The sequence below is a fragment of the Teleopsis dalmanni genome, chromosome 2, assembly GCF_002237135.1.
Source record: "Teleopsis dalmanni isolate 2A chromosome 2, ASM223713v2, whole genome shotgun sequence".
Taxonomy (NCBI): domain Eukaryota; kingdom Metazoa; phylum Arthropoda; class Insecta; order Diptera; family Diopsidae; genus Teleopsis; species Teleopsis dalmanni.
Genome location: NC_051847.1, coordinates 103,536,734 through 103,563,777, shown reverse-complemented (window position 1 = coordinate 103,563,777; position 27,044 = coordinate 103,536,734). Strand labels below are relative to the sequence as shown.

Sequence of the window (27,044 nt, the reverse complement as noted above, 5' to 3'; positions counted from 1 at the left end):
ATTTATATTTTAGGTATATATGGATATATCACTGGGCATAATCCATACGCGCCTTTCTTTTCTTAGCTCGTAGTAAATATTACTTATTGTCATTCATACTTGATAGATTGTAATAAAAAAAATGGATTAAAAAAAAAGTTGGGAGTATGTTTTCGCTACTCTAAAAGAAAAAATTACTGGTATTATTATTTGTAATAATCATTTTAGATCGTTTACATTCTGCAATTGGAGCCGGACCAAAGAAATGCTCTTTGCAATTTCATCCAACTCTCCGTTGGATATGAACTAATCTGTGACAGTCAACAAAGACACGTTTTCAAATAAATCCTACCGCCTGTTTGTCACTGACAGCAATACGTAATTCAAGTTTCTTACCGCGACAAAGGTTGATTTCTGTATACTACCCGCGCGTTATCTTAGAAGCGATAAGTTGCTACCATCATCATGATTACTGCAATCGTTTTGCTATTCCGATTAACGGAAACAGGTTACTATTGCTAAATTTGGCCATAAATTGATCAATCTTTAATTAATTTAAATTTAATTGGAATTTTGTAATCGCCATTGTGTTGGAACCAATAGTAGGTCTTATGTGCATATGGTTCCACAACTGCAAGAATACGGTTTAAAATCAAGCGAAATGTGCATTTACTCAAGAGAAAAAAGGTTTCTTGACCATTATAATAATCGTAAATTAAACATACATATAAACCAGTAAACTAACAAATAAATTAGTATACAACAGTAAAACTAAATGTTTGAAATTCTTCACAGACTGTCATCATCAGTAATTCTAACAGCTAAATCTATTGTTTTCATTTCTTTTCTAAAAAAGTCATTAACTTATTTTCAAAACAATTTAACGTGCGATTCACTTTATAATTACAAAAATAACTTGATCCATTTTTTACTGATTTGAAGAAATTTTTAGAGTACTTGTAAACTTACCTGTAAATACTGATCTGAACCTCATTCAGTTTAAAAGAAAATGAAATGTATATAATATGTATATGTTTATTATACATATTTATATGTAGGTAAAATATGTGTTTAGTACAATTAATAAGGCCGTTAATATTTGAAAAGGTTTTTTAAAATTTTATTATAATAATTATTACATTTTACAATTTATTTACAAATGTTTTAAGGCTAAATCATAAATACACATTATTAATTAAAACCATACAAATTATTATATGTAAATGTGCATGTGCTTTATACAAATAAATAACTTCATTAAAAATCGAAGCTACATATCTTAATTTACACAGAGAAGAATAGAACAGTGAATATACATACCGATAAAATTAAGTTATATGTACAGCTTAAAACTACATTTTATGTTATGTAAGTATAAATATGTAAGTGGGTTTAAAAAATCATTTATATATAGGGTTAAGTCCGATTTAATATATCAGCCAGCTGCGTGCACTTTAGATATACATATTCTTTATATGCATATTAACTGCGCCTCGAAAAGATCCGTGTCGATTTTTCTTGAAATAAATCAATAAAATATCAATTAAATATATGTGTATATGTGTACTGTATCTGTAAAAATAATAAAACAGAGAAATAAATAGTTTGCATATTTTAAACTTCATTTTATTTTCTATATTTTCTTTTATTGAAGAGTTGAAGAGCCTTTAATCAAAAATTATATATTGCTATAAGATTTAAATAAATAAGGCGACGGTAAGCTATGGTATTTTTAAAAATAGTTTATTTAAGCAAAACACTTGATTGGTGAACTATTAAAGGTATTCACATATCGCTCAATAGCGCAGTTATCGGTAAAGTTGTAATATATAAGTTGGGGAAGTAAAATATAATATAAGTGAAATTAGTTTGTTCTAATTTTTTCAATTAACATTTCTTTATTTATAATTATAATTTAATTTTACTGGGTTCAGATCGTTTATCTAAAAAATAGTAAATAATATAAATGGCCTAAAGCCCGGTAAATGTAAATATAAAAATATTGATCGAAAATAATTTTTAATTTTTTTTAAATTTAAATTTTGTACAACAGTTTACAATAATAAAAATTAGCTGATCTTTTACGGAATACCGAAAAATTACTCGACGAGATACTTCAGAATGTCGTTAACTCGATAATGTTGTAATTTCTCAAAAAAAAAATTATATAAGATTTTATAACTTTACCGAGTTACTGAGCACGTGTGAATATCCGAAAAAATTATGACACATATATTTTACAAAAAAAAAAATTAATAAATAAAAACCTATTTCTATTATCTTTAAATTAAAATTAAAATTTAAATTTAAATTAAATTTAAAAAAAAAAGTTAATAAATAAAAACCTATTTCTATTATCTTTAAATTATGTTAAAGTAAATTTACTCGATTTTTAAAATCGTTATAACATGGTAAAGAAAAATAGTCATTATAAGAAAAGTAGTCTTTATCAAAATTAATTAATTAAAATGTGTAGCTACATTTTTAAGTTTATTTTCTAGATCGGAACTTAAACTGAGTTTCACCTTTCAACCCTAACAATAGTATTAAAACGTGAATATAAATTAAAAAGCTGAGGTCATGTGGAGTAAAAAAATATAAAAAATATTTCTATTTATCACCACTTAGGTTTCTATGCTCTGAAACCTGGATCAACACACTTAAAACCCTTTATTATTCATTTTTGAGTTAATGAAAGTATTGTGTTATCGAATTTATGACCATATAGATTTCTATGAACTTTAAATTGTATCCACATATTCTGAGAACTTTAATATTAATTTCAAATAAAAGAAAGGTCATGTGGATATTAAGATATAATTGAAGAGGCTTCGATTTTTTTCTATTTATTGCCACATAGATTTTATGACCTATAATCAGTATTTACATATTTTAAATTCGGACACACCTTTATGTGGTTTAATAAATATCAGTACAATATGTTTAAAAGCTTACTACATTATTTTCCAAATTCTGCCATTATTTGGCAGAAAATCAATCAAACTTTTTTATGTTTTTTGTTTTATTTTTATATAATCTGCCGTATTATATACATATATTTTCTATTCAAAAATTTCTATTCTATTTGCTGCTGGGTATGTACAAGATACGGTTCACGGGGCTGTTATTTCATACACATACAAAATAGCATATACACAAACCATTTAATAACTGCAGTAATCAAATATTTGACGAAGATAGGTTCAACGAAAAATTTGAACTAAGCCAAATTTTTTGAAAAAATAATATGTTGTATTTAAATTGTGCTATTTGTTTATAGCTGATACCGCCATCGCGTAATACATGTAAACACTTTTGGGTACATGTTTCATTTTAGGTCCTTAGCCCGATGGATAGAGGGGTGAATATGTTATAGTACATTTACACTGTCTCATTTAATGACTTGCTCAATTTTATTAATGAGCAAACGTTCACAATCTAATGAGCTCATTTACACAACTGATAGAATTTTTATAAACTTTACTTAATAATATATCACATAAAAAAATAAAATATATAACTGATATATGAAATTATTTATATACATTTTATATATCAATTACATATTTAATTAATAAAAACAAAGATTTTATTAAATACTTACTTCCTGAGTGCGTTCGTCTACAGCTCAGCTGTTTGTTTACATTTTATATATAAAATATATGACAAATGTTTCAACTTTTGGTAATTTCCCTTGTGGGATATATTATTTTTCTTTTTTAAGGATTACGTTCGACAATTTCCATCTTTAATAAGCTGATCTATTGATAATGAGCTCATTTATATGAAAGATTTTTGTATGGTAAATCATCCTCATTAGTGGTTGTAATGAGGAAAAAAGTCTAAATGAGACAGTGTGATTGCGCTATTATTTAATTCGTTTTAATTAATAATTAAAGGCCATTATAGCAACAAGATTTTCGATTCTTAAACATCAAGCATTATATTCAATTGGGGTTATTGATGTTTTGCAATACGACATGTACATTATACACCTCTAACGACTAGAAAAAACTTGATTTACACATTCATAATTATATCCAGTACGTAAAATCATACATCATATGTACTTTCAACATGTTACAAATCGTAATAATTTTTCTAGCATTCTAAATAAAACAGTTAAATAAAAATCGATAAAATTAAATAAGAAACTAAATAATTACTAAATTGTTATATAAAATATTATATACCTCTATATTATTTCTGATTTGGAATTTTATTTGTTTAAATATTTCAAATATGGGTATAATTTGGGAAAGTAATATATATAAATATTGCTTTCTTTAAGTATTAAAATTAGTAGAATGAATATCTAGCGTATATTTTAAAAGGCATTTAGAAATTTTTTGATATATAAAAAATCGGATTTCTAAAATTCATTAAATTTGTTGGTACTTACCCAGTTCATTTGTTCTAGTTTCAGGTAGTATTGTACTACATGTATAATTTGCAGCTGCTCTTTTATCTATACTATGTTTTTATTACATCGATGGACTTATACGTGAGATATTAATTGTGTTGCTATTTGCTATGTCGTAAGAGAGACGGTCGTTGTTAGAGTTTTTGTGTAATCACGTAAAATTGTAGTCGACTGTATTTCATGCTCCCCATTGTGAACGCGGTCAACAATTGCGGTATATGTTCGCTGAATTGTTGTAACAAAAATTGAAGTTGTAAACAAAGCTTTTGTTTCAACCGATGTCGGATGAAATAATATGGTCATCGATGAGTTTAGCTCAGTAAATAAGTGATTGTTCTTAACTTTATTTTTATTTCGGATGCTCTTCTCATTTCTGCATATGGGCTTTTTACACTGTTTCCGAGTTCTTGTCGCTTTAATTTTCCCTTTTATTTCTGAACTGTTTTCCACAGGTGTAATTGAAATTTCTGTAGAATTTTTTGGTGTATTTGATGGGACTGTTGTAATGGAGGTTAGGTCCACTGCGTCAATAGCACTTAGTAAATTTGGTGTGGATTGAAATTCAATATCAGAACTTCTCTCCGTTCCTGTAGTAGGAGTTTTGGTGTCAATAACATTTACATGTGCGTTATTTCCCTCAATCACAGTAAAAGAATATTGCTTCTCCTGTGGTGTTTTTAACTGTTTAATTTTAATTACTCGCAGTCGTTTAAATGGTTCAACAGTTCTGATTAATTCGGTTTTGTTGCTTAAAAGCCGCTTACGGACTAAGAGTTTACGTATATTTCGTTTTAAAATTGTGGAATTGTTTTGGTCTGTTGCATCCTTTGTTTGGTACTTATTGGCAATTATTTGGTCCGGTTTTTCAGTAAATATAGATCTTTTTTTTCTAATATCCGAACTAAATTTTTTAGATGGTGAGGGTGAAGTGATATTAGATAAATCATTTGATAATTTTGTACAGTTTTCACTTTGTCCGTAAATTTTTTCACGGTTACTAGTACCAATACTTTCTATCGTGTAGTCATATTTTAACTTACTATCAAATGCGATAAATATATATTTGGTAGGAATGCATAAATTGACCTTTAACTCGAGCTGGGATTGGTTGTGCTGAGTAAGGTCCTTTATTCTAAAAAATGTATATTTGACAGTTCGTTTTCTTGAAAATGTTTTACATTTGTTAAATGCATTGTTGAAACTACTTCCATAGAATTCGTTTTTGTCATTTTAGATAAGTTATGTGTTGTTTTCGCATGCCACAAAATAACATCACCCACTATGCTCTCTAATGATTCAGTTTGTTGCTGAATATCATAATTTGGTTCAATTGAATTAAATGCTAATATCAAATCAGTATCTTCATTATTCACATGGGGTCGTTGAACTTCTGGAGCACTGTCGATAACATCGGGAATAGCATAGTTATTGATCTTTTCACTACCATCGCTAGTATAAAAGTCTTCAATATTTTCTATAGCTGTGGTAGCATGAATATTTGAATCGGCCTCCCGCTTATGTAACGTTGATTCATAATCGGCTTTTACTGTTGATAGAATAGTACTGAATTCACCTGGACGACGTCCCGAAACATACAATGTGATGACACTGCTATTTTGATCTTCATCTAGTTGCTTTTGTTGCTTGTTTCGTTTAGATCCTTTACCTGATTTTCTTAGTTTTTTTCTTCCAGTTTTATGGCTTAATGTTTCTTCTATCACTCGAATTTCATCATCAATATCATCGTTTTCAGAAGACATTCTTACGTTATTTGTATCAATATCTTGGAGATTTTCATTATAAAGTAATTGTTTCGGTAAAATCGTATTTTTTGATGAATTCTCCACTTGCTGTTGAGGTTGCTGCTGAAGCAATAGTTGTTGTAATAGCAAACTATTAACTTGAGCTGCTGGTTGCTGTTGAAGTGTTGGGGTTGTAACAATAGTGTCTGTTATGAACTCCGTAGCAGTAATTGTTTCTGCTGAAGTATCAAAAATAGTAGTTAAAATCTTTTTTCCCTGAAATGTTACTGGCAAAACAGTTGACGTTCCCTCAAATAAAGTTGTAACGTATGTAGATGTATGTGTACGAAACTCAGTTACCGGTACTGGTGGAGCTAAATTTGATACAGCAGGTATTTGCATTGACTGTGTTATTGCTCCACCTAACGCCTCTAGTAGTGGATTTGAGGGTAAGCCAATATTACCAAGTAGAAGTTGAGATAAAAGAATATTAGCTAGTGGAGCATTAGCTGAAATTTGTGGCTGTAAAGTTGACACAACATTTTCAACTGAATAAATAGTGGACGGAATAATATGGGAAAATGATGTCTTTCGGCCACGTATGGTTGTTGGAGTAAACGTTACAGATGTAGTGGGTGTTTCATGTAAAATAAATTGTGTTACTTCCGTTGCTCCAGCAAAATTTGTACTTGACTCCTCATGAACTAGTGCTAGCGTTGTTTGACCATTATTTCCTACATATCTCGTATATTGTTGTGAGCTGACTACTTCAGTGCTCGTTTTAGCTGTTATTATATTTTTGTATTCTGTTATTTTACCATTTACAACAGGTATTGTTGCTTCTGCTGGCACAACATGTGTGATAGTAATAATGCCATCGAAGATAGGTTCAACGAATTCATTACGGCTACGAGAACGCACAGTGGTCATTCCTCGGCCTCGATTATTTGAACTGTTTCTGTTACGAGAAATAGTTGTTCTACTATTGTCGAGAGGAACATTATTAGTGGCAAAGTTTTTTAAACGTCTGTTGTTTGGTGATGTATGACTAGTTCGTCTAGTGGATGCAGTAGATGTTTTTGGTCTGCGAAAGGAAGAAGTGCTAGATGTTCTAGATAATCCTTTTTGGGTTGCTGTTGTTGCATCTTTTTCTCGCAATGTAAATTGCGTTCGTCCAATTGATGGTCGAGTTGGTCGAATAGCTCTATTATTTGCTGTTGTAGTTATTGCGGCTGTGGTCGCATGTTGCATACCAAAAATTTGATACCTTGTACCAAAACGCGATGATAATCGTGAACGCGTTGTTGTTGTACTTATAGGAGTGACAGATCCAATGTCATCTGTATTGTAACTTTGTGGTTCATTTGATGTGGTTGGTCTTCCACGTCGAAAGTTAGTACGCAAATTACTTCTGTTTGAAAAATTGTTTTCTGCACTTCGTCGTTCTCTTTTCTTGTCTGAACGGTTCTTTACTCTCCCTATTAGTTTATCGTTAATATTTTTATTCAATAAATTATTTGTTTTTAACTTCTGGACTTGCTTTGTATTTGAACGTCTTCGACGATTGCCATCATCGTCTAAAGAGTCTACTTCAGCATCATCATCATCTTCATATTCAGAGTCATCATCACTGTCTGTTTCCTCAACGTTTGTTTTTTTGTCGGTAATAGGTTCTTCTACTGCAGTAGATATAGATTTTGGTTGAAATAGTCCACGTGGAGGAAATAAACTACTTTGTGGGCGAGAACGGTTTAAATTAACTACAGGTCTTTGAAAACTGCGTGGTTGTGCAGGTTTTGATGTCGTTGATATTGCTGTAGAAGTCGTTGTTGTTTGGTCTTTACTGCGTCCACTTATAGGACTTCTACGAGACGAAATTGAATTATTTGAAATAATTGGCCGGTTTGTAAGGGTAAAACCACTCGGACGGCTGAGTGGTCTTCTGAAACGCAATAACGAGTTGTTTTGCTTTAATTTGTTAGAGTTAACTGCCTCCACATTCGCATCGTCATCATCATTTGGGGTTTCTTTGGTTGAGGTTTCTTCTTCACTTATATCATTTTCAGGTTTTTGAGTTTTTAATGTAATTTGTTGTGCCGCGTTGAATGTTGATGTCGATTTAATGCGAAGTCGTGAATTACCTGCATAAACGCTTGAAAATGGTGAGCGATAGTTTCCAGCAGATGTTGGTCTTAATAAAGATGAAGACCTTCTCCCTCCTGGCAAAGAAGAAAGCTGGATACTTGAACTTAATCGATTTCTTATTCCACCGAAATTGATACCAGTGGTTGACGAAGTATATATTTGACTTCCATTATTGCTAATTCTGCTTGGACGACTAAAACGGCGCGATGAACTCGGATTGAAATTTGAAGTATTAATAGACGAACTTTTACGTGTTGAGCCAAAACGATTATTAGTTGATTTTAGAGCAGGTGTCGCAGTAATGGTAGGTGTGAAATCACTTCTTGTAATTATTGTTGCACTGCTGGGAAGAAGATTATTTTTTTTTGGTGCAAATAGTGGTCGATTACGTGAAGCAAATGGACGTATAACAGGAGTAAAAGTGCGTTTTTTCGACAAAATGTTATCGTGCTGCAAGTCCTTTTCATCTATATTTTCATCTGATGATTCTATATTAGTCTCAGTTGTCTCTTCTGATGAAAGTACAGCTTGCTGAGTTATTCCAATTATATTTTCGGTTGGGGTAGGTGTGGGAACCAAAACGGAATTTTGTTGCTGAAACTTTGTGGTTTCATATAAGAAACTTGATGTACTTTCTATAATTTGTGCATATCTATTATTTATAATTGTTCCAATAACTTTTGACTGGTAGAGTGTTGTAGTTGAATTTGCTATTTTCGTGCCATCTATTAATCGTACTAAACCAGTCTTATATGTTCGACTTGCGCTACCTTCATTATTTTCTTCAGTGTTGACAGAAGCTGTATTTTGCAATAAGGCCTTTTTAACCTCATCTACATAAAGACTTGAGGTACTAGTTGTGAATTCTGTTATTTGACCATCTTCGGCTGCACTAGGTATTATTTGTGTTGTAAGAAACAAAGTACTTACACCTTCTGCATCAATTATTTTTTTGTAATCGAAAAGAATATAATTTAATTTCTCAATGGGGGATGTTTCAACGTTTATTTTAGTTTCTTTTTCATCGTCTTTACTATCTTTTTGTTGAGCAAAACTTGTATTTTGTAATGTTAGAGTTGGCGTAACTACATTTGTAATTGTTTCGAAGCGGGAATCAGTTAAGGTTTTGTTTGCTTCATACGACGTCGTGTAGTACGTGTATGTAGTATAGTATGTGGTGGGTTCTATTTTACTCACATTTACGTCGAATGGCATAGAAATAATTGAATTTTCCGGTGCAGATGGGGTTATATCTACTTTATTTTCTACTTTTAGGTCGCTATTTGAATTTAAAATGACTGTTTCCTGCTCATGGGATATTTCATTTGTTGACGTAGGTGTAATGGTCATAGGAGTGGCAATATTTGTAATAGTCTCCTCTCTACTAATAGTAGTTACATCACCGTATTTAGTCAATTTGGTCCAATAGGTAAAAGTTGTGAAATATGTTACCGGCTGTGTGACGGCCTCTTCATCAAAAGTTATCATTTTGGAAGGTGTTAAAGTTTCAGTTGCAACGCTTGTTATTGTTTCTAAGTGGCTCACCACATTTGAGTTGGTACCACTGTACATAGTTGTATAATATGTAAATGTAGTGAAACTGGTCTGTAATAAAAGAGTAGCTGATGGTACTATTTCATCTGTGTTGCTTTCTGAAATTATTTGATCGTCTATTGTATCATTACGCTTGATCAGAGCCTTCGGGTTGTTAATAATTTGTTTATCACCGTTTGAACTACTATAACGAATATCTGTCATTAAAGTAATATCATAATCTTGTAATTCTATCGTAGATGATGGGTGTCGTGACATTGTGCTATATTGTAGTTGTGATGATGTTTCTTTTCCCGAAATGTCACTAGATTTTTGGATTATTGTGTCTAATATTAAATTCTCAAATATATTATCATATTCCTTAGGAATTAATGTGTCAGTTATTGCAATTTCTGCAAAATTATTCTGTGTTTTTGTTGGTTCAATTGCAAGAGGTGAGGTTATCAAATTTGTATATACTTCCGTTCGTGACATAACTTCTGTTTCACCTTCTACGAAGATTGTTGTATAATATGTATACGTGGTGTAATAAGTTTCAATTTTATGGTTTTCATCGTTTAATTGATTTGTTATTGTAACTTTTTCTGGACTCATGTTATCCTCCTCTCGTACAAAATTCTCTACTTCACTTGGTACCATAAATTTGGAAAAAGTTTTTGTTATAGATAGTTCTTCTATAGAGTTGTGTGGAGTTGCTGAAAACATCTTACTTTCAAGTGAAACTTCTTCAGAGTTTTGCTGAGAATCGTTCTCAACTTCTATCGTAGAAGTTATGACATTTGTAACTACTTCGGTATGACTTGATATGCTAGTAGTTTTTTCATGGAAAAATGTTGTTAGATATGTATAGGTTGTATACAAAGTTCTATAAAGAAGTTCAATTTCTTCTGAAGATTCATCGCTATTTTCGTGCTCAATAAGAGATTCTTCTTCATCGCTTGCTACTAGTGTTGTGTTTTCATCCAATGTAGTTTCTTTAATATTCTTGTCTGGTATATTTTTTTTTAAATTTTCATCTGTTCTAAGACGTTCGGTAGTACCCGTAGTGAATTCATTATCATTATCTGTTATTTCAGTGTCAAAAAATTCTGTAGTGGAATACATATCTTCTTGTAAGTAATCTTCTTTATTGAATGATAATTCTTCCATCGCTTCGGAGCTTAAATTAATTTCTAGTGGTTTTTCTAGTTGTATAGATATAGTATTACCATTGAAACTCTCGGAAGTGGGCTTAATACAGTAATGTTTGGTGGCTTGCGTAATATCAAAGGTTGATATTATGTTCGTTTGGGTAACTGTTGAGGTTATAGTTTCTAAACCGTTGCCATCTGTAAAAGTTTTCAGATATGTTGGAGAAAGTGTAATAGTTTTCGGCACTTGCGTTAGGAAAACTTGGGATGTACGTATACAAGATTCGTTTACGTTTGTATCCTTTTCATTAATTTCTTCTATTATAAAATTATTTAATATAACTGCTGGAGTTCTAACTTCAGGTTCGGTGCTATTTTCAGTGTTGATAACATTAGAATTAGACTGCTCTTCATTTGGATTTTCTGTAGTATCAAAATTTAGATCACCTGTTGTAGTCATGGTTTCTGAAAATTCGTCACTGCAACCCAGTGATTTATTACATGTAGAAGATATTATTTGCATTTCGTTTTCATTGGTCACATTTATATCCATATTCGCTATCTCAGAATTTATATTATTTTGTGTAATATTAGCAGTTTTAACTTCGTATTCAGTGGATAGTTTTGAATATTCATTTGTGCTGCTATAAGAGCTTAGTTGCGAAATATCTGTTTTAGTGCTTTTATGAGTAAATTCCAAAATTCCTGTCGGTTCTATGAAATTTGAAAGGGGATCCTCTTCAAAGAATATGGTTGTAGCTCCCCCATGTACTTCTATACCACTCGTTACATCTTTTGTTTCTTTTGAGTTAGAATTAACATTGCTTTCATGACTTTCTATTGGAATGGTAGTCTGCTTTTTATTTGCCTCTCTGGATAATGAAGCATATATTGCAAGAATTTCTTCTTCCGATGGTCTTGAATACATTTGAGTGTTAATCTCATTTGGAGTACTTTGAATATTTTTACCTATATCTGATGATGGTATTTCCGAACTATGCAGTGAAGTGGAACCTTGTAAAACTACTTCTTGTTCTAAAACATCTTCCGAATCATTTCGTATTGATTGATCAAAGTTACTAGTTACAGCAACTGTAGCCATTTCTATTTCTTGTTTTTTATTTTGTAACTCAATGTTTTCTGTTGTAATTTCTTTCGTAATTTCACTTTTTAGCTTGATGTCATCAATAGGACTATTAGTTTTTGTTACTATCGTTGTGCCATATGTTGGAGAAATAGAGTTAATAGCAGCAGGGGGAACAAATTCTTCAAAACGATGCCCCAGAGTTGCTTCTCCTGAAATTGAAGTTATATGCCCAACATTAGTATTTTCCGTTGTTTTACTTGGGGAAAATACGATAACGCTATCTCCAACAGTTGTAACAAAATCTGCAAATCCATAATATGTTGTTGTTGAAAAGGAACGCTTAGGTTGAATCTGCGGCACAGCAGAAAGATTAGAATCGACGCTATTTATAACTTGCTGAAAGTAAAGCTTAGGTGATCTGTTGTCATCTCCAAATTGAACAGAAAACTTTTGTTCTTGCTGATCTCGCAAAAAGTTTTCAGAGTTATTTGATGAAGAGTATCCACTAGGTGCAAACTGATTGATGACGGTGTATGTGGGCAAGTTAGCAATCGGTAACACCTTGTTTGCTACCAATTTACGAATATCGTTGTCCGTAGTTTCATGAAATTCATTCCATTTGTTTTTAACTGAGTTTAGCGATTCAATTTCATTTACAGCTTTTGTAGCATTTACATTAATCTTGGAAGATTCAGACAAGTTTACCGTTGCATATTTTTTTATATTATTGATACCAACAAAATCTGTGTTTCCTACAAATTGATTATGTTGTATAGTTGAACGATTATCTTTGTCTTCATGTTCAGGAAAAAGATAATTGTTAATATGTTCGGGCATTATTTTCACAGTAGACGTCGATTCCCCCACCCAACTAGTTACCACAGAAGCAGAGTATGAGGGCACACCCTCGAAAAGTACACGGGAGCTCTTCTTCAAATACTGTGCATAAACCCGGCCATTATCAAGTGTCGTGCCAAGTACTTGCGTTGCATATTCAGTGGTTACACCCTCTTGTATAAATGTCCGAGCTGTCGATGTTAAAAGACCAACTTCGGGTTTTAAATTAATATACCGTCCAGGGAAGTCATTCCGTCCTTTGTCCTTATTTAATAATAAAACAGTCGTTAACGCTACTTTACAAACGATTATATACAATTAGTAATAACATTTATTTACAATAAATAATAAGTTAGAAACAGTAATAAAAGTATTAAATGTGTTGTATAATGTTGTTTTAACAGAAAAGTACACAGTTGGTTTATTTAGTTACAAAGATCCATCCGGCCCATATAGTTTAAGGAATCATTTACCAATTATGTACATATAAGAAAAGAAAAAAGAAAGAAGAGAGAAAAAATAGTGGAAATATAGATTAACTTGAAGTCACTAAATTCAGTATATATACGCCTACTTATAAAAATTAAGAAATTTTGATGAGTAAATGATAGCATTGGGTATGTAAAAAATTTGTACACTTATAAGAAGCACTGCAATTTAAGTTTAAAAAACTATAAAAATTCAATTAAAACCAACTTCAATTATAAATAAAACATTAAAACACAATTGCAAACTAACATGATATGTTTGAGGTTCTTATGTCACGAATAATACCAAACAAAAATAAACAACTGAAATCAGTTAACAGATTTTATTTAATAAGTTGAATGACTTGAAATGTGTTTGAAAAAAAAAATGTATTTATTGTTTTTGAGACATTTGCGAAAAGGTGTTTTTCCCCTTTAGTCAGGAAGACATGTCAGTTTTGAAGTCGTGAATCTAGGAAACCAAGAACATATGTTCTATATACATCGTTAAGCTGGAATAAAAACCTTTGATTACACAATAGCATATTCAAGGGGATGAATGAAGAGTATATATACTCTCTTGAAAAATAACTTGTCAACTTTTAAAGATATATATATGTATATTGATACATATATACATATATATATGAAAAAGCTAGATGAAAAATAAAGATGAAGAAACTGCAGCGTTTATAATAAAAAAAATCATTTAGCTAGTGTTGTACTTCATTTAGTTATTAAAAATTTTGACAGAAAGTATTTTCTAGTGTACCCCCATTCCCTTGGCACAATCGCATAAAATGAAAACATTACTAAAATGTTGGAAGAAATTATATAGTAAAAATATAAGATAATTTAAACTTGGCTACGCCCACGATTATTGGTATACCATTGTCGAGTTATTGCCTAAGCAGTTTTCTGCGATGAATACCAGGATTTTTTCGCACTCGTTCTTTGCTTGCGTCATGCAGTATGGGTGGTTTAAAAATTTAAGTTATAGCAATATACTGTTTCAAAAAAGCATAGCATAGACTTTTATTGGAAGTGTGCCATATACATATATTCTTCGTACTTTGTGCTCTTAAAACATGTTTTGAATCTCCTAAGTAATTCTTTTTTTAAATTTAGATATATTTTATAATTACTAACAATTGCTAATTGAATGCGCTCTCGCATTCAACGCTGTTATCTCTTTAGGCATTGAATTTGAAGTGAACTGCTACAGCACTAAGTATAAAAGTATAACCCTTTGACGATAGGCGTTAAGGCATTACATGAAAGAGTATTTAGCATTATTTGACACCCTTTGATGATACTGGGATTTGCGAGGAAGAACTCTCCTATTATGTTTACATAGATTTTGAAATTGGGCAGCGTGTAAAGTTTAGAGTATGAAGTCCTTAGGTATATTTTTTATTCGATTTCGGGAAAAGAATCATCGAAAGCACACTGACTTATCTAAGTTTCAATACTGTTCTTCTTGCAATCATATAGCTAATAAAAGCCACTTGCAGTTAATTAAATCTCTTTTAAATCTTATTAATTAGTCTTTATTAATATGTATTCACATACATGACAGAAATGTACTTATCATTATCATCTGATTTGATATAAACATTAGAACAAAAGGAGTAATTATATGTTTCCTTTATGAAAACTGGTCAATGTACCCTATTTCAATAAGCAAAATATCTGAAAGTTATCTTAAATCTAAAATAAGCTAACGAGTAAATTTAGCTTAAAGTGTTTAAAAGTGTCCTCTCTACGTTATTTTAACATGATATTAAGAAGGGAATACCATTATATAGCATATTTTCCTAAGATAAATTAACTTTCATTATGAATTACTAAAACTTTAATATAAGATCGTAATAATTCACCTAACAAAAATTTATTGAAAACGGGTTCATGCACCAAAACTTGTAAAATTAAGTAGTTATAATAATCAACATTTTTTCGGTTTAAATACTCTGTTAAGAAAATATAAAAACAAAAGCAACATTTTTTAGTTAATGATGCAGAAGGCACCTTTATTGCCGAAACTTATGCCGTGCGTAGACTACTAATTAAAACAGACGAGTTTACACTCGCTCTGAATAATTGCATTTAACAGTTTGCTACATATTTTCTGTTAACGATTTGTATGTTTCATAAACAAATATCTGAAGTTGAAAAGTTTATAACAGTATTCTAATGCTTCGACACATAATATTTTTATAATTTATTCTTAAATTAGTTCAATAATTAATACTTTTATATCACTCTGTACATTTCTGTACACTTGCTAACTATTGAAATTGCAATTTTATAATGTGAACTGCATTTCCTTTGTAAATACTTTAACATAGTTTATTGGTTCGAACTGTAATCGCCAGTAATTGATTTATAGTTAGCAGAATTTAACAGTAAGCCTTTTCTTTTGTAAGCGTGTCGCAAAAGAACAAATAAAATAAGCACTTGTTCCGATGACAACTCTGGATAAAATGGAAATTTTGTTAGGCGTATATATGCAAAACACATAATAAAATTTAAAGTTGATATTTCGAAAATGAATAATAATTCTTTGCAATTATTAGTAAAAATATTTTTTTTTACATGATTGTGAATAGAATATGAATTGTCATGCCTTTTAACAGTAAAATAATAAATAGAAAAAGATACGTATTTTTTACGAACAATGACGACACGAAATACGAATAATTAACGAAATCATTCGTTGACAGTTAACTGGAAATTTTGTTGGTCTTGGCAACCATGCGATTTGAGCTGCTTATTAGTTAAGCGATTTCAAAAAGGTTGGACTAAATAAGCTAGCAATGTTGTTGGTTCATATGTTATTTTTAAAATAGCCGGTTGTTCTTTTGTGATATGCTTTCGAAAAAAAAGCCTAGTGATAAAAATTATATCCCTAATGCAAGTAACATGAGTGGCTTCCACATATATTCTATTTAGAATAATAACATAATACATGCATTGGTTTAATAACTAAATTATGTTAGATCTTTACCAATGAGTAAGTATGAAAAAAGGAATATGGCCAATATTTATTTCATGGATTTTGATCTGAAACGAACAAAGTGTTACGAAATAAGAATGCACAACTTTCTGCAGTAATGCTTAGATCGAGACATGTGACTTTAATCAAAAAAATAAAATGACCGTAGAAATTTGTATTCATTTAAAAATAATGCTATATGTATGCGGATAGATTGGATTGTACTTGATTTCGCACCTTTTGAATAAATATACATATATGAAATACTTGTGTAATAGCATAATAATGCGAAGAGAATATCCCAAGACCACGAAGTTCTCCAGCACAAAATAAGATTTGTATATAAAGTAGCAATACTTTTTACTTAATGTAAAACTTTTTCTCACAATTTCATTAGGAAAATCAGGGTAAGAAAATACATACAAAGACAAGATTTAAAGTACACTTAAAAGGAATCTGTTATCCCTAAAAACACAATTATGATATCAAATAACTGCAATCAAATTATAATCATCGTCGTAAATTTTTCATTCAGAGTTGTAAAAAAACATCACTTTTAAAACATATTATCATATATGTTAATATGGCATCACTTTTAAAATATGTTAAATGCTTCTTTGGTATATTTTTTGTAGTGTTGTGTTCAATATGAAATATAAAAATTGTGAACACTAAAAATTAATTAATTTTAATAAAAGAAAATAATATAAATAGTAGAAGCATTTTTATCTTATATATTTAAATTAATTTATTTATTTATGTATTTGAAATTACTAGTTAATGAAAGCCCCATTTGATTTCAACGGATGACTAGAATTTTGCAACACATTTCCATGCACAATAGCCTGATATTTGAATTTGGCTGCACTGAAACTTAAGACGTGAAATTTTTTGCGAGTAAAAGCTAACTCTGAAGACTTTAAGAGCATTGTTGTTGCGCGTATTTTTTGCTACTATGAAAGAAAAAATTATCGCTAATAATATACTAATTTATTTTAACAAGGTGCTGCGTTTATCAGATACATACCTAACAAATGTGTGTAAATATATCTATTTGGACTTTACACTGCTTGATATAAACTATTTAACAGATTCTCTTTCACTGTATATAAAATTATTTAAAATTAATTATATTAAATTATTACAGAAACTTTTTAATAACTAGCTTAAAAAAAAGTATTAAGCTAAAAAAGTATTAATAAAAAAAAAAGTATTAATATTAAATTTGGAGAAGTTTTCTCACCTATTGTTGAAAACTATTATTAAGAATGGTGATTCTCTTTCCGTAATTCGGTTTATTAGTAGAAGATATTTCTATTTCAGAACTTATTCCTTACTTCATTCTTATACACATCGTGGATCATTTATTGCAAAATATAAGATACTATAAAATTTTTTATAGTATATGCATTTATGTATTACAAAAATACACAGCGACAAAAAGATAAGCATTTTGAAACTAATCAAGTTCGACAAGATTTTAATAACAGCAGCTATACTGTGTGTGTATATAAACCAAGTATTACAATCTAGTGAAAACCAATTTAGACCTCTAGTTTTTGTTTTTGATATTTGAAATTGAAATTGAAATAAATTAATGTATGTTTTTGTAAATGAAACAGACTAGAGACAGAGACTAAAGGGATAAAATTATTTATGTAGTGTGCTAATTAGTGTTCAATATAAGTGTCAATATATACAATACTTTTGGCAATCACTTACTCTATACTTTATAATTTAAGCGCAAAACAAAGAATTGGGCGCATTACGAAATATTTACAGTCAGTGTACAAATATTTTACATATATTACCTTTTATTAGCGCATAAAAAATTGAATAAAAAACAAACCTTCCTTTCCCACTTCCAAAGCTGGTGTTGGTTCGACTATATAAGCATCATCTGTAAAAAATAAAAAAAGTTCTTGTAACATGAGGAATGGTAAATAATTCGAGAATAATAACGCAAAAAAAATTATATGAATCCCATATTATTCAAATGAAAATTGAGTACAATTAAAGATAAGAATGCCATCATATTTCCTGTTTGAAGAACCCCTTTCTTCTTCTTATTAATATTTGTCTTAATTTAATTTTACTGTCTGATTCTGTAGACCCTTTCGTTCGTGTTTTCGAAGAATACCTTATAAGAAAAACTTAAACGAACGAAACTTATTTTTTTTGTTCGTTAAAATAGTTATTAACTGATATGGAATCAGTTAAACAAACGACGTTATCGTTTGCGGAACGCAAACATCATGTTCTGGAAATGTCTTTCTAAATAGGTCATGGCTAAACATGTTTAATGTTAAAACATTAAAACTATGAAAATGATATAAGCATGTTTATATTAGATTCACACGAGAATTTTAATTGTTATTTTAGCTAATATTTCAATTTATTCCTGATTCTTCTTCTTCTCGTTCTTGAGTTGGTGCTATTACGCACTTTTACTCTATAATGGCTGGAGGGCTTATCACTACCCCACACTAGGCTTTAACTAGGCTAAGAAATCATATCATTTATTTGTCTTTTAGTTGATGAAGGAACTTAAATCAGCATATCTTCTGTCTCTGATATATTTTTTCACGGAGTCAATCCTAAGATGTCTATGTATGTCTGTTGATCTAATATACCATGGAATCTTCAACAGTCTTCTTTATCTTGATTTCGATAGCTAAAAAGTTCAAAAGATTTCTATGGAAATTTTAACAGTTCAAAATAGAATTGAATAGCTATTTTACGAAATTTAGTGGATTTTAGAATGAAACAATACTGTTATTTATCGTATGTTTATATATGAAGGACATTCAAATTACAATGACACATTGTGTGAATTGATATTTTTGCTTTTTGATATCAGATGTCAATTTAAAATTTTTTTACTGCTAAAATTACAAGCAAAATTCTTATGTGAATCCAGTATAACTCTGACGTTTCATTTTGTTTATACAATTGGAATCAGTAAATGAATAAATTAATAAATTATTGTGAAAACAAAGGAGATTCTGATATCAATATAATGTATAAGTTAAATGAAAAAGCAAAATAGTCTAAACTGGATAAAATGGCTTAATACAGTAAAAAATTTAAAATAAGGGCTTTTCTTGTGTAAGCAGATCGGAAAATCACAATATAAAATAAGCACTGGAAATTTTGTTAGGCTTGTACATATATGCAAAACACCTAATAAAATTTCAAGTTAAAGTTTGGAAAATGAATAATAATTCTTTAGAATTATAGGTAAAATATTTTATTTTTCACATGATTATGAATAAAATTTGTATTTTCAGGATTTTACAATGTTAACAGAATAAAATTGGAAATTACAAGAATTGAGTATTATTTATCAAATATTTGTTGATAGGTTACTGGAAATTTTGACTTACTTCCAAAAACCGTTATCAATAGACGAATTTTTTCACTTGTCAACCATGCGATTTGATCTACTCATTAAGCGGGTATTAAACATCATACTTGGTGCGACTACTTAGTGCGTTGTATGTGACATTCCTATTCCTTGGCACTAGTCTCATCTGTAATAGGAATATTGGCAGAAATAACGAGAAAACTGATGGAAATCAAAATATTTCGATTTTTCGTCAGACTTCCTCGTGTTTTTTTTTTGTATACAATCGGATTTTTGTCATTTTATTATAAGAAAGAGAAGCGATAACACCGTTTAAATGCACGCATTATTTTATTTCATACTACATTTGTAATATTTTTTGCTGAGGAATATTAAAAATAATGTCACACCAAGTATGATGTGTAATAATAAGCGATGTCGCACCAAGTCATCGCATCAAGTATGAAGTGTAGTACCGGCTATAGTCAAGCGGTTTCAACAAAGTTGGACTAAAAAAGCCAACAGTGTTGCCGTGTCCTATGTTTTTTTTTAAATAAGCGGTTTTTCTTTTATGATATGCTATATATTAGTTTCTAAAAAAATTTTTTAATAACAATGTTTTAATAAGTTTTATATAATTTAAAAAATAACATAAATAAAGTGAAATAAGGTATGTTCATTCTTGAACAACTAAAGACATTTAATGAATTATTTAATAATTCAAAACTTGGGATATACTATAATTATAACTGACTATAATTTTAGTTTTTAAAATAAATATGCGAATATTTAATAACAATCAAAAAAACTCTTAATGATGCCCATAAGAAATGCTTAGTATTAAAACATTTTTGGAGTAAAACATTTCTTATTTTCAAGAAAGGTGCTAACATTGAAGATATGGTAAATGTGCAACGTATTGTTGTTCTAAGCAAAGGTTTGACTAACGTCGTAAGATTGGAACACATCATTCAAACGAACGAACACTCGCAAGTAATCATACTTGTAAAAGTTTATTAAAATGTTATTTAATCTGTTACTCTGTTACCGAGTTCCTTACTCGAGTTCGTTTCTACCCCTAATATTTCAACAGTTTTAGATGATTACTTTCATAGATCTTGTTTTTTAATTCTGAATTTTACAATTCCGTCCCTACTTACAATTACCTGAATCTTTTAGGTAAGCAGTTCAAAGAATCTCTTGTAACGTTTTTGCGTATATATTTAAATTCCTTCTTCCTAAAAGTAAAACCGAATTAAAATTACCTAACTTCCACAATTACTTTTTTACTTTCATAACAAATTTTTCAAATTGTTTACGCCAAACAAATATTTATTGGACTTGTCAAAATTGTATCGGTTATTGGGTATATTCAATAACTGACATTGTAGTATTTTGTAAGCATTCATGAATTTAGCTGAAGCAACCATATGCAGATTATGGTTTAACACGTTCACGGACGTCTTAAAAAATATTTGTACACTAACAATTGCAAAAGCTTAAACATGTTTAACTACAGGTTTAAGCAGTTAAATCTGCACACAAAGCTAAGCCGGTTTAGTGCATTTATTTAAAAAGACTACACGACAAAATATCGTTGAGAAAAGTCATTATTAGACGATAGGTTATTTGCTGCCGTCTGCTGTGTTTGAACAAATGTTAAACTTTTGCATCGTGTAAATAGAAATAGCAATGGATTTAAAAAAAGTCACTCTGATATTTTACTGAAAACAAAAATTTTATAAAAGACGTATATTACATTAAATTACTAAATAAGTAATTAATTGTACAGCTTAAAAAAAAAATAGAAGATTCGTTGTTCTTATTAAGGTCCTCGAAAAGAACGTTAATTGATAAATCTATAATATAATTATTTCACACAAACTGTAATTAATTTATATTATGTAAACTTCATCTTGACATTTGCTTTCATGTCATTAGGTTAAAACGTAAGATACGTTAAAAAATAAAATAGGGAAATGGTCCGAACAAGAAAAGGTTTTACGGATATTTAATTAAGCTGATATACGATTAATGAAGACAATGTATTATAAATATGTTGGAGTTCTATTTATATTGGTCCAAATTTGGACCCACTTCTGTAAAATTGAAAACATTGATAACTACTATATTATTAAAGGAAAACTATGTAGAACTGAATCGATCTGATAAAATTTTGCTTATGATGGTTTAAATATAAATTCTTCTCCTCAAAATTCACTCTTAAATACTTATATTTACGTATTAAAAATTGAGTCCATCGATTCAAATTTAAAATTAAATGAATATAAAACTACATAGAAGTCATAATTATATATTTTATTAATATATAACAATGACTGAAAATGAAAATTTGTAATAAAGTTTTTCTTCTTTTTAATTATTACCTCAAATGTAACTAAAATAGAACTATACAAAACGTATGACGTGTAAACAAAACAACTTTTGTTAATGAATGTTTAATAACACGTATGCGGTTAATAAGTTTAAATTAAGTGAGGTTATATCAGCGATTCTAGGGATCCACTTATGCGTATTGGCCCATTGTATTATCGAATAAGAAACTCATAGGTTTAAATACCACCTTGAGCCTCTAGCAGACGCATGGGACCCATCAGCAAACCTACTACATAACCGATATCTTTACGAGGTAACTCAATAAAAGTCCTTAATGTTTTCTTAAAAGAATGCAGCCAACTTAATTACCAACATATGCATGTCGACATTTCGTTGAGTCCTCTCATCTTTTATTAAATAAAGAGTTTAAAGGTTAAAAAAGACCTACATTTTTTTATATATCATATTTCTTGTGTTAGAATTATTACATTATGAATAATCTTCAAGTTTAAAATAGTGAGCTACTTCAAAAAATTCGAACTAAACACTGAAAAAATAACGCTATTTTTCTTTAAAACCCAGGAAAAATAACAAAATTCGAACTAAATACTGAAAAAATAACGCTATTTTTCTTTAAAACCCAGGAAAAATAACAGTCAATTCAGTGCGTAATATTTTGTAAGTATGTTGCAAAAAGGCAACATAAAATAGCAACGCTTTGGATAGCAATACTAAAAATGTTGCAAATATATGCTTTGTTTTAATAAATGACAAGTTTTACATATTAAAATGGTCATAACAAAGTACGTAATATGTTGAGAAAAACAAAATAAATATTTCCCTAGAATGCGTTTTAAGTATATTATTTTATTATTATATTAATGCACTATTATAATATTTTATTTTAATACCTCTTTCAAATATGGAAATAATTAACCAAACATATTTAATAACCATTCACAATAGACAAATGTGTAGTGTTAGCAACGCTGAAACTAATTGACATGTTTATTGCTTAAGTAGTTTCAAAAAAATTGGGTTAAATAACACATCAGTGATGTAGTTTCATATGTCATTTTAAAATAATGGGTTGTCTTTTACAACCCTTTTTAAACGATTATGCCTAATGCTGAAACAAATTAAATTAAGTAAAATTATGCCTAATTTTATCCATTCAAATCATTTGGTTGCGTTCATTACAAAGTGAAATGACAAAATGATTCCGCTTTAGTTACGAAAAATTCAATTTGATCAAAACCTAATCAAAATGAAGCTTGTAATTCGCAATAGTGCAATTGTTTAGCGGTATTGTAAATAATACTTATTAGCTAAAAACTAAAAAAATATTGATGCTATTGTTAAAAAATAAGATTGATGTTATATGGTAATTCAAATCCATACAAAAATTCAACACCTAAAATTATGAATACCATGTTGAAAAAATTGGTAATTCACAGTAGTACACTTGTAAAGATATATAGGCACACACTACCACTCCGCAATTTAACCAAAAACATCTAGTATCTTGCTAAAGTTTTAATTTGTATGCAAAATACACTCTTGTTTAAATAGACAAGTCATAACCGATCCAAGGAACTGCCAAGAAAATATTATGAGATCGAGAAGCGATATATTCAGAACTTTTATTAAAAATTTTAGAGAATATTCCAATTATTTGTTTAAAATTGTTTGTAAACAAAAGTGCAAACAAATTTAAACGATTTCAAAACAAATTTGAAATTCGTAGAAAAGAAATATTATTAAAATATGCAAAAATTGCGGAAATTATATATTATAAAAATATACAAAAATACACACCGAATTTCTTAAGTTGTTCGTCGCTAACAGGTTTATGCTTATTAAGGCATAAATATTTTCAACTGTAATTAATTTTGTTGTAAAAGGAAATTTCAAAATTTCTGCATTGTTAACATTGCTTTTAATACGCTATTCATTTTAATATTAATTTTTTAATAAATATTTAAATTTACACAAAATTTAGTTTGCCTTGAATTTTAGGCACATACGTAAGGCTTGTTAATTATGAAAACAATATTTGACAGATTGCAACAGTGATGCCAACATATCAGTTAGAGACTTTAGCAAGAGACTTGTTATAAAGCAAGACAAAAGAAGATTTCAATACAAAATTCGAGAAATTTATTTTCAGCGCTCTTAATAAACCAAAACTAAACTATTAATAAACTATTAATTATTATAATTAACTAACTATCATTGCCCACGTCTATCGAAGTGCAAAATGGACCGATTAAACGGATAATTAAACAGCAATGAAGAGCTAATGATGACTTGCAGTCTCTATGCAAATATCAAATTCTCTACATAAATGATATGAAGTGATATCTTAATAAATATAGTATCTTAATATCTTAATAAAACAAATGGTTTCAACAAAGCCAATGTTTTGCATTTGCTAAACTAAATAAAAGCAATTTCTTCGCCGTATTTAGTTCCGGATCTCACTTTTGATTTTATTTTATATATGTATATGTGTATATAGGTATGCATAAAGTGGATATATGCAAGCATTTTTTGTGTCAATGTCGCGTTAATATTTACTTCAAATGTTTTTATCTTGGCTCGTCAGAATATCTAATAAAACATATCGTTTTAGAAAATGATTGCAGTTATTGTCAGCAGTTTGTCAGCAGTTTGTCAGCAATTATTTCACTTATTATCAATAAACGAAATATAATTGAAAACTTAAAATTCGCTTTCACTTCTAGTTTTTAAACATGTTTAAGGTTGTTTTCCGGACGCGCAGTACATGAAGGTCTGCTTTACATATATACACCCATGCTCACAACATGAGAGCGAAGTTTTTTCTTGACTTATTCACCTGCGTATTTTCACATTCCATTTTTACAAAAAGTATTTTATTTCATACTTTCAAATCTGTTAGCTTTGTAAATATTGAGTTTGATGCTTATCGTTTGAATGTCATACATAATAGGTTTTTTCCTTTTTTTACTCGTGATTATTTTATACTGGTGACTTACATATGTATATAAATGTGTATTTTCGATCACATTTTTAAGAAACCAATGAATTACTTCGAAAGTTTCTTTCTTAATGGATAAAGAAACTACTTATGGGATCAGCAGACTCCGAGAAGTGTGCAAATAGAAGAATCAGTAATTTTACAAACAGCTGGCTGTATGAATAATTTATAGATTGGTGAAAGTTTGTGAAGATTTGTTTGTCATTTTACTGTTGTTTTTATCAAAGGAATAAAAAGATGACACAAAAAGCATGCGGATGTGCGAGTATGTGGTTATGTAAATGGAAGCATACGAGCATCTGCTCGCACATACGTATGCATATAAATCTTATAACTGGTCGACAATAGCACAGATATGGCAAACCTATAAAGAACAGGTATTTGGTTGGTGTTTCAGTTTTTGCTTAATATTATTATTTTGCTGTTTTGTTGTAGCAATTTTTTATATTGAGCAATCATATTAAAATAAAAGTTATATCTCTCTTGGTATGCTGAAAACTTGCATTCCATATTAAGAAAGTTTATATTATTTATAAATAGTCATGTTCTTTGAGTCTAGTTATCTGCAATAAAATGAAGAACAAGTCTTTTTTTATATTTATATTTACATTTATATTTATATTTATATGAATGTTATTAACGCTTTGTTTTTCTGTTGAGCATTAATATTCAGTATTTGAGCAGTTCTACAGTACAATGAGAATAATGATATTTTACGTTTGCAACGGCGAACCGCTATTTCTCTAACATTTGCTGTTACCGCTGAGTTGTGTGGATTTCTACTTGAAGTGAATTAAGTATTTAAAGGCAAATGCAAATCAGTTTCTTTGTACACAGAAAAAGCTGATAATATAACAGAAACAGAGCAAAAACACATATCCATTTCTGATTTACTGATACTCTACTGCAGCGTCAATAACTGTTCATTCGATTCGGTTTAAGATTTTCTGCATGCAGACTAGTGTAATGCGACAGCACATACACAACTACATGCATACATATGCATTCATGCTTGGGCTATGTGTGTAGAACAGAGAAATAATGCAAGCAGTAGAGGAAACTCCAATTTCGTTTTTTATAAATCATTCAATCAAGAACACTACAGAATAAAATTGTAACCCAAGACCATGTACAGGTGAATTGTTGTGTTGGTGTCTTTCACTTATTATCAATGTATGAACAATGTACCAGAAATTGTTGTAAAAGAATGTAAAAAAAATGTAAATTATATTAATCATTTAAAATTTGTAAAGACTAATGCTTTAAGTTAACTTTGCATCAAATTAATTTTGCTAACCACGGTTAATTAATGCAAGATTATGTTAATGTATATTATAGACATAAAAAACTACCTGAAAATTAGCTATGTGAACTAAGAATCGAGTTTATACTTACCATATAATTGTGCATGACATAATTGCAATAACAATGAAAGCAAGACCGATATTAAAGGACAGTATATACGAGACCAATTTGCATGGAATCCTGACTTTCTGACAGTAGTCCTCATGATCGTCGGATGGGGGATTCGTTCACGTGGTTGCAACATTTTTGTTTTTTTACTAGAACCTTAAATTTACTTCAAATCTATACCCGAGAATAGAAACTAATATATATAAATATGCACCAAAAATATTTTTGTAATATTCATAATCTCTATTACTGAGATATGTAGTTAAATTCAGATATTTTCTTTTAAGATTTAAATAAAATTGCAAAACATCATCAAATTTTTATTGTAAGTAAGAATTAAACATATTTTGTGTCATTATACATTTAAGACGATTTATTAATAAGACCGAATGTATACAGAGAACACGCACCCTTTTCTATTATTTTATTTAATACAAAAACTTCGCATAATAAACTGAGCTTAATCATTTGACTTTTAAATTTGCGCGTATTTAAAGTTGCCAATAACCACGATCATACTTGGTAAAGGAAAGTTTCACTACTGCGCGTGCAGAACTGACTCGAGAG

The 27,044-nt window shown here is 29.5% G+C and overlaps 1 protein-coding gene across 3 annotated transcripts; it reads right to left on the bottom strand.

Annotated features, from left to right (window-relative positions):
* Nucleotides 1-1,465: 1,465 nt before the first annotated feature.
* Nucleotides 1,466-27,044, bottom strand: LOC119684754 (mucin-17). Of its 3 annotated transcripts, none has more exons than XM_038098866.1 (5): nt 26,888-27,044; nt 26,460-26,651; nt 18,209-18,259; nt 4,382-13,190; nt 1,466-1,496 (listed from the first exon to the last, which is right to left on the bottom strand). In XM_038098866.1, the coding sequence occupies exons 2-4, from the start codon at nt 26,611-26,613 to the stop codon at nt 5,530-5,532; spliced, it is 7,866 nt and encodes a 2,621-aa protein (XP_037954794.1). In that variant the 5' UTR covers nt 26,614-26,651; nt 26,888-27,044; the 3' UTR covers nt 1,466-1,496; nt 4,382-5,529. The 3 variants fall into 3 exon arrangements, with proteins under 3 accessions (XP_037954794.1, XP_037954796.1, XP_037954795.1); XM_038098868.1 differs by having other exon boundaries at nt 4,382-13,161; XM_038098867.1 differs by lacking the exon at nt 26,888-27,044 and having other exon boundaries at nt 26,460-26,731.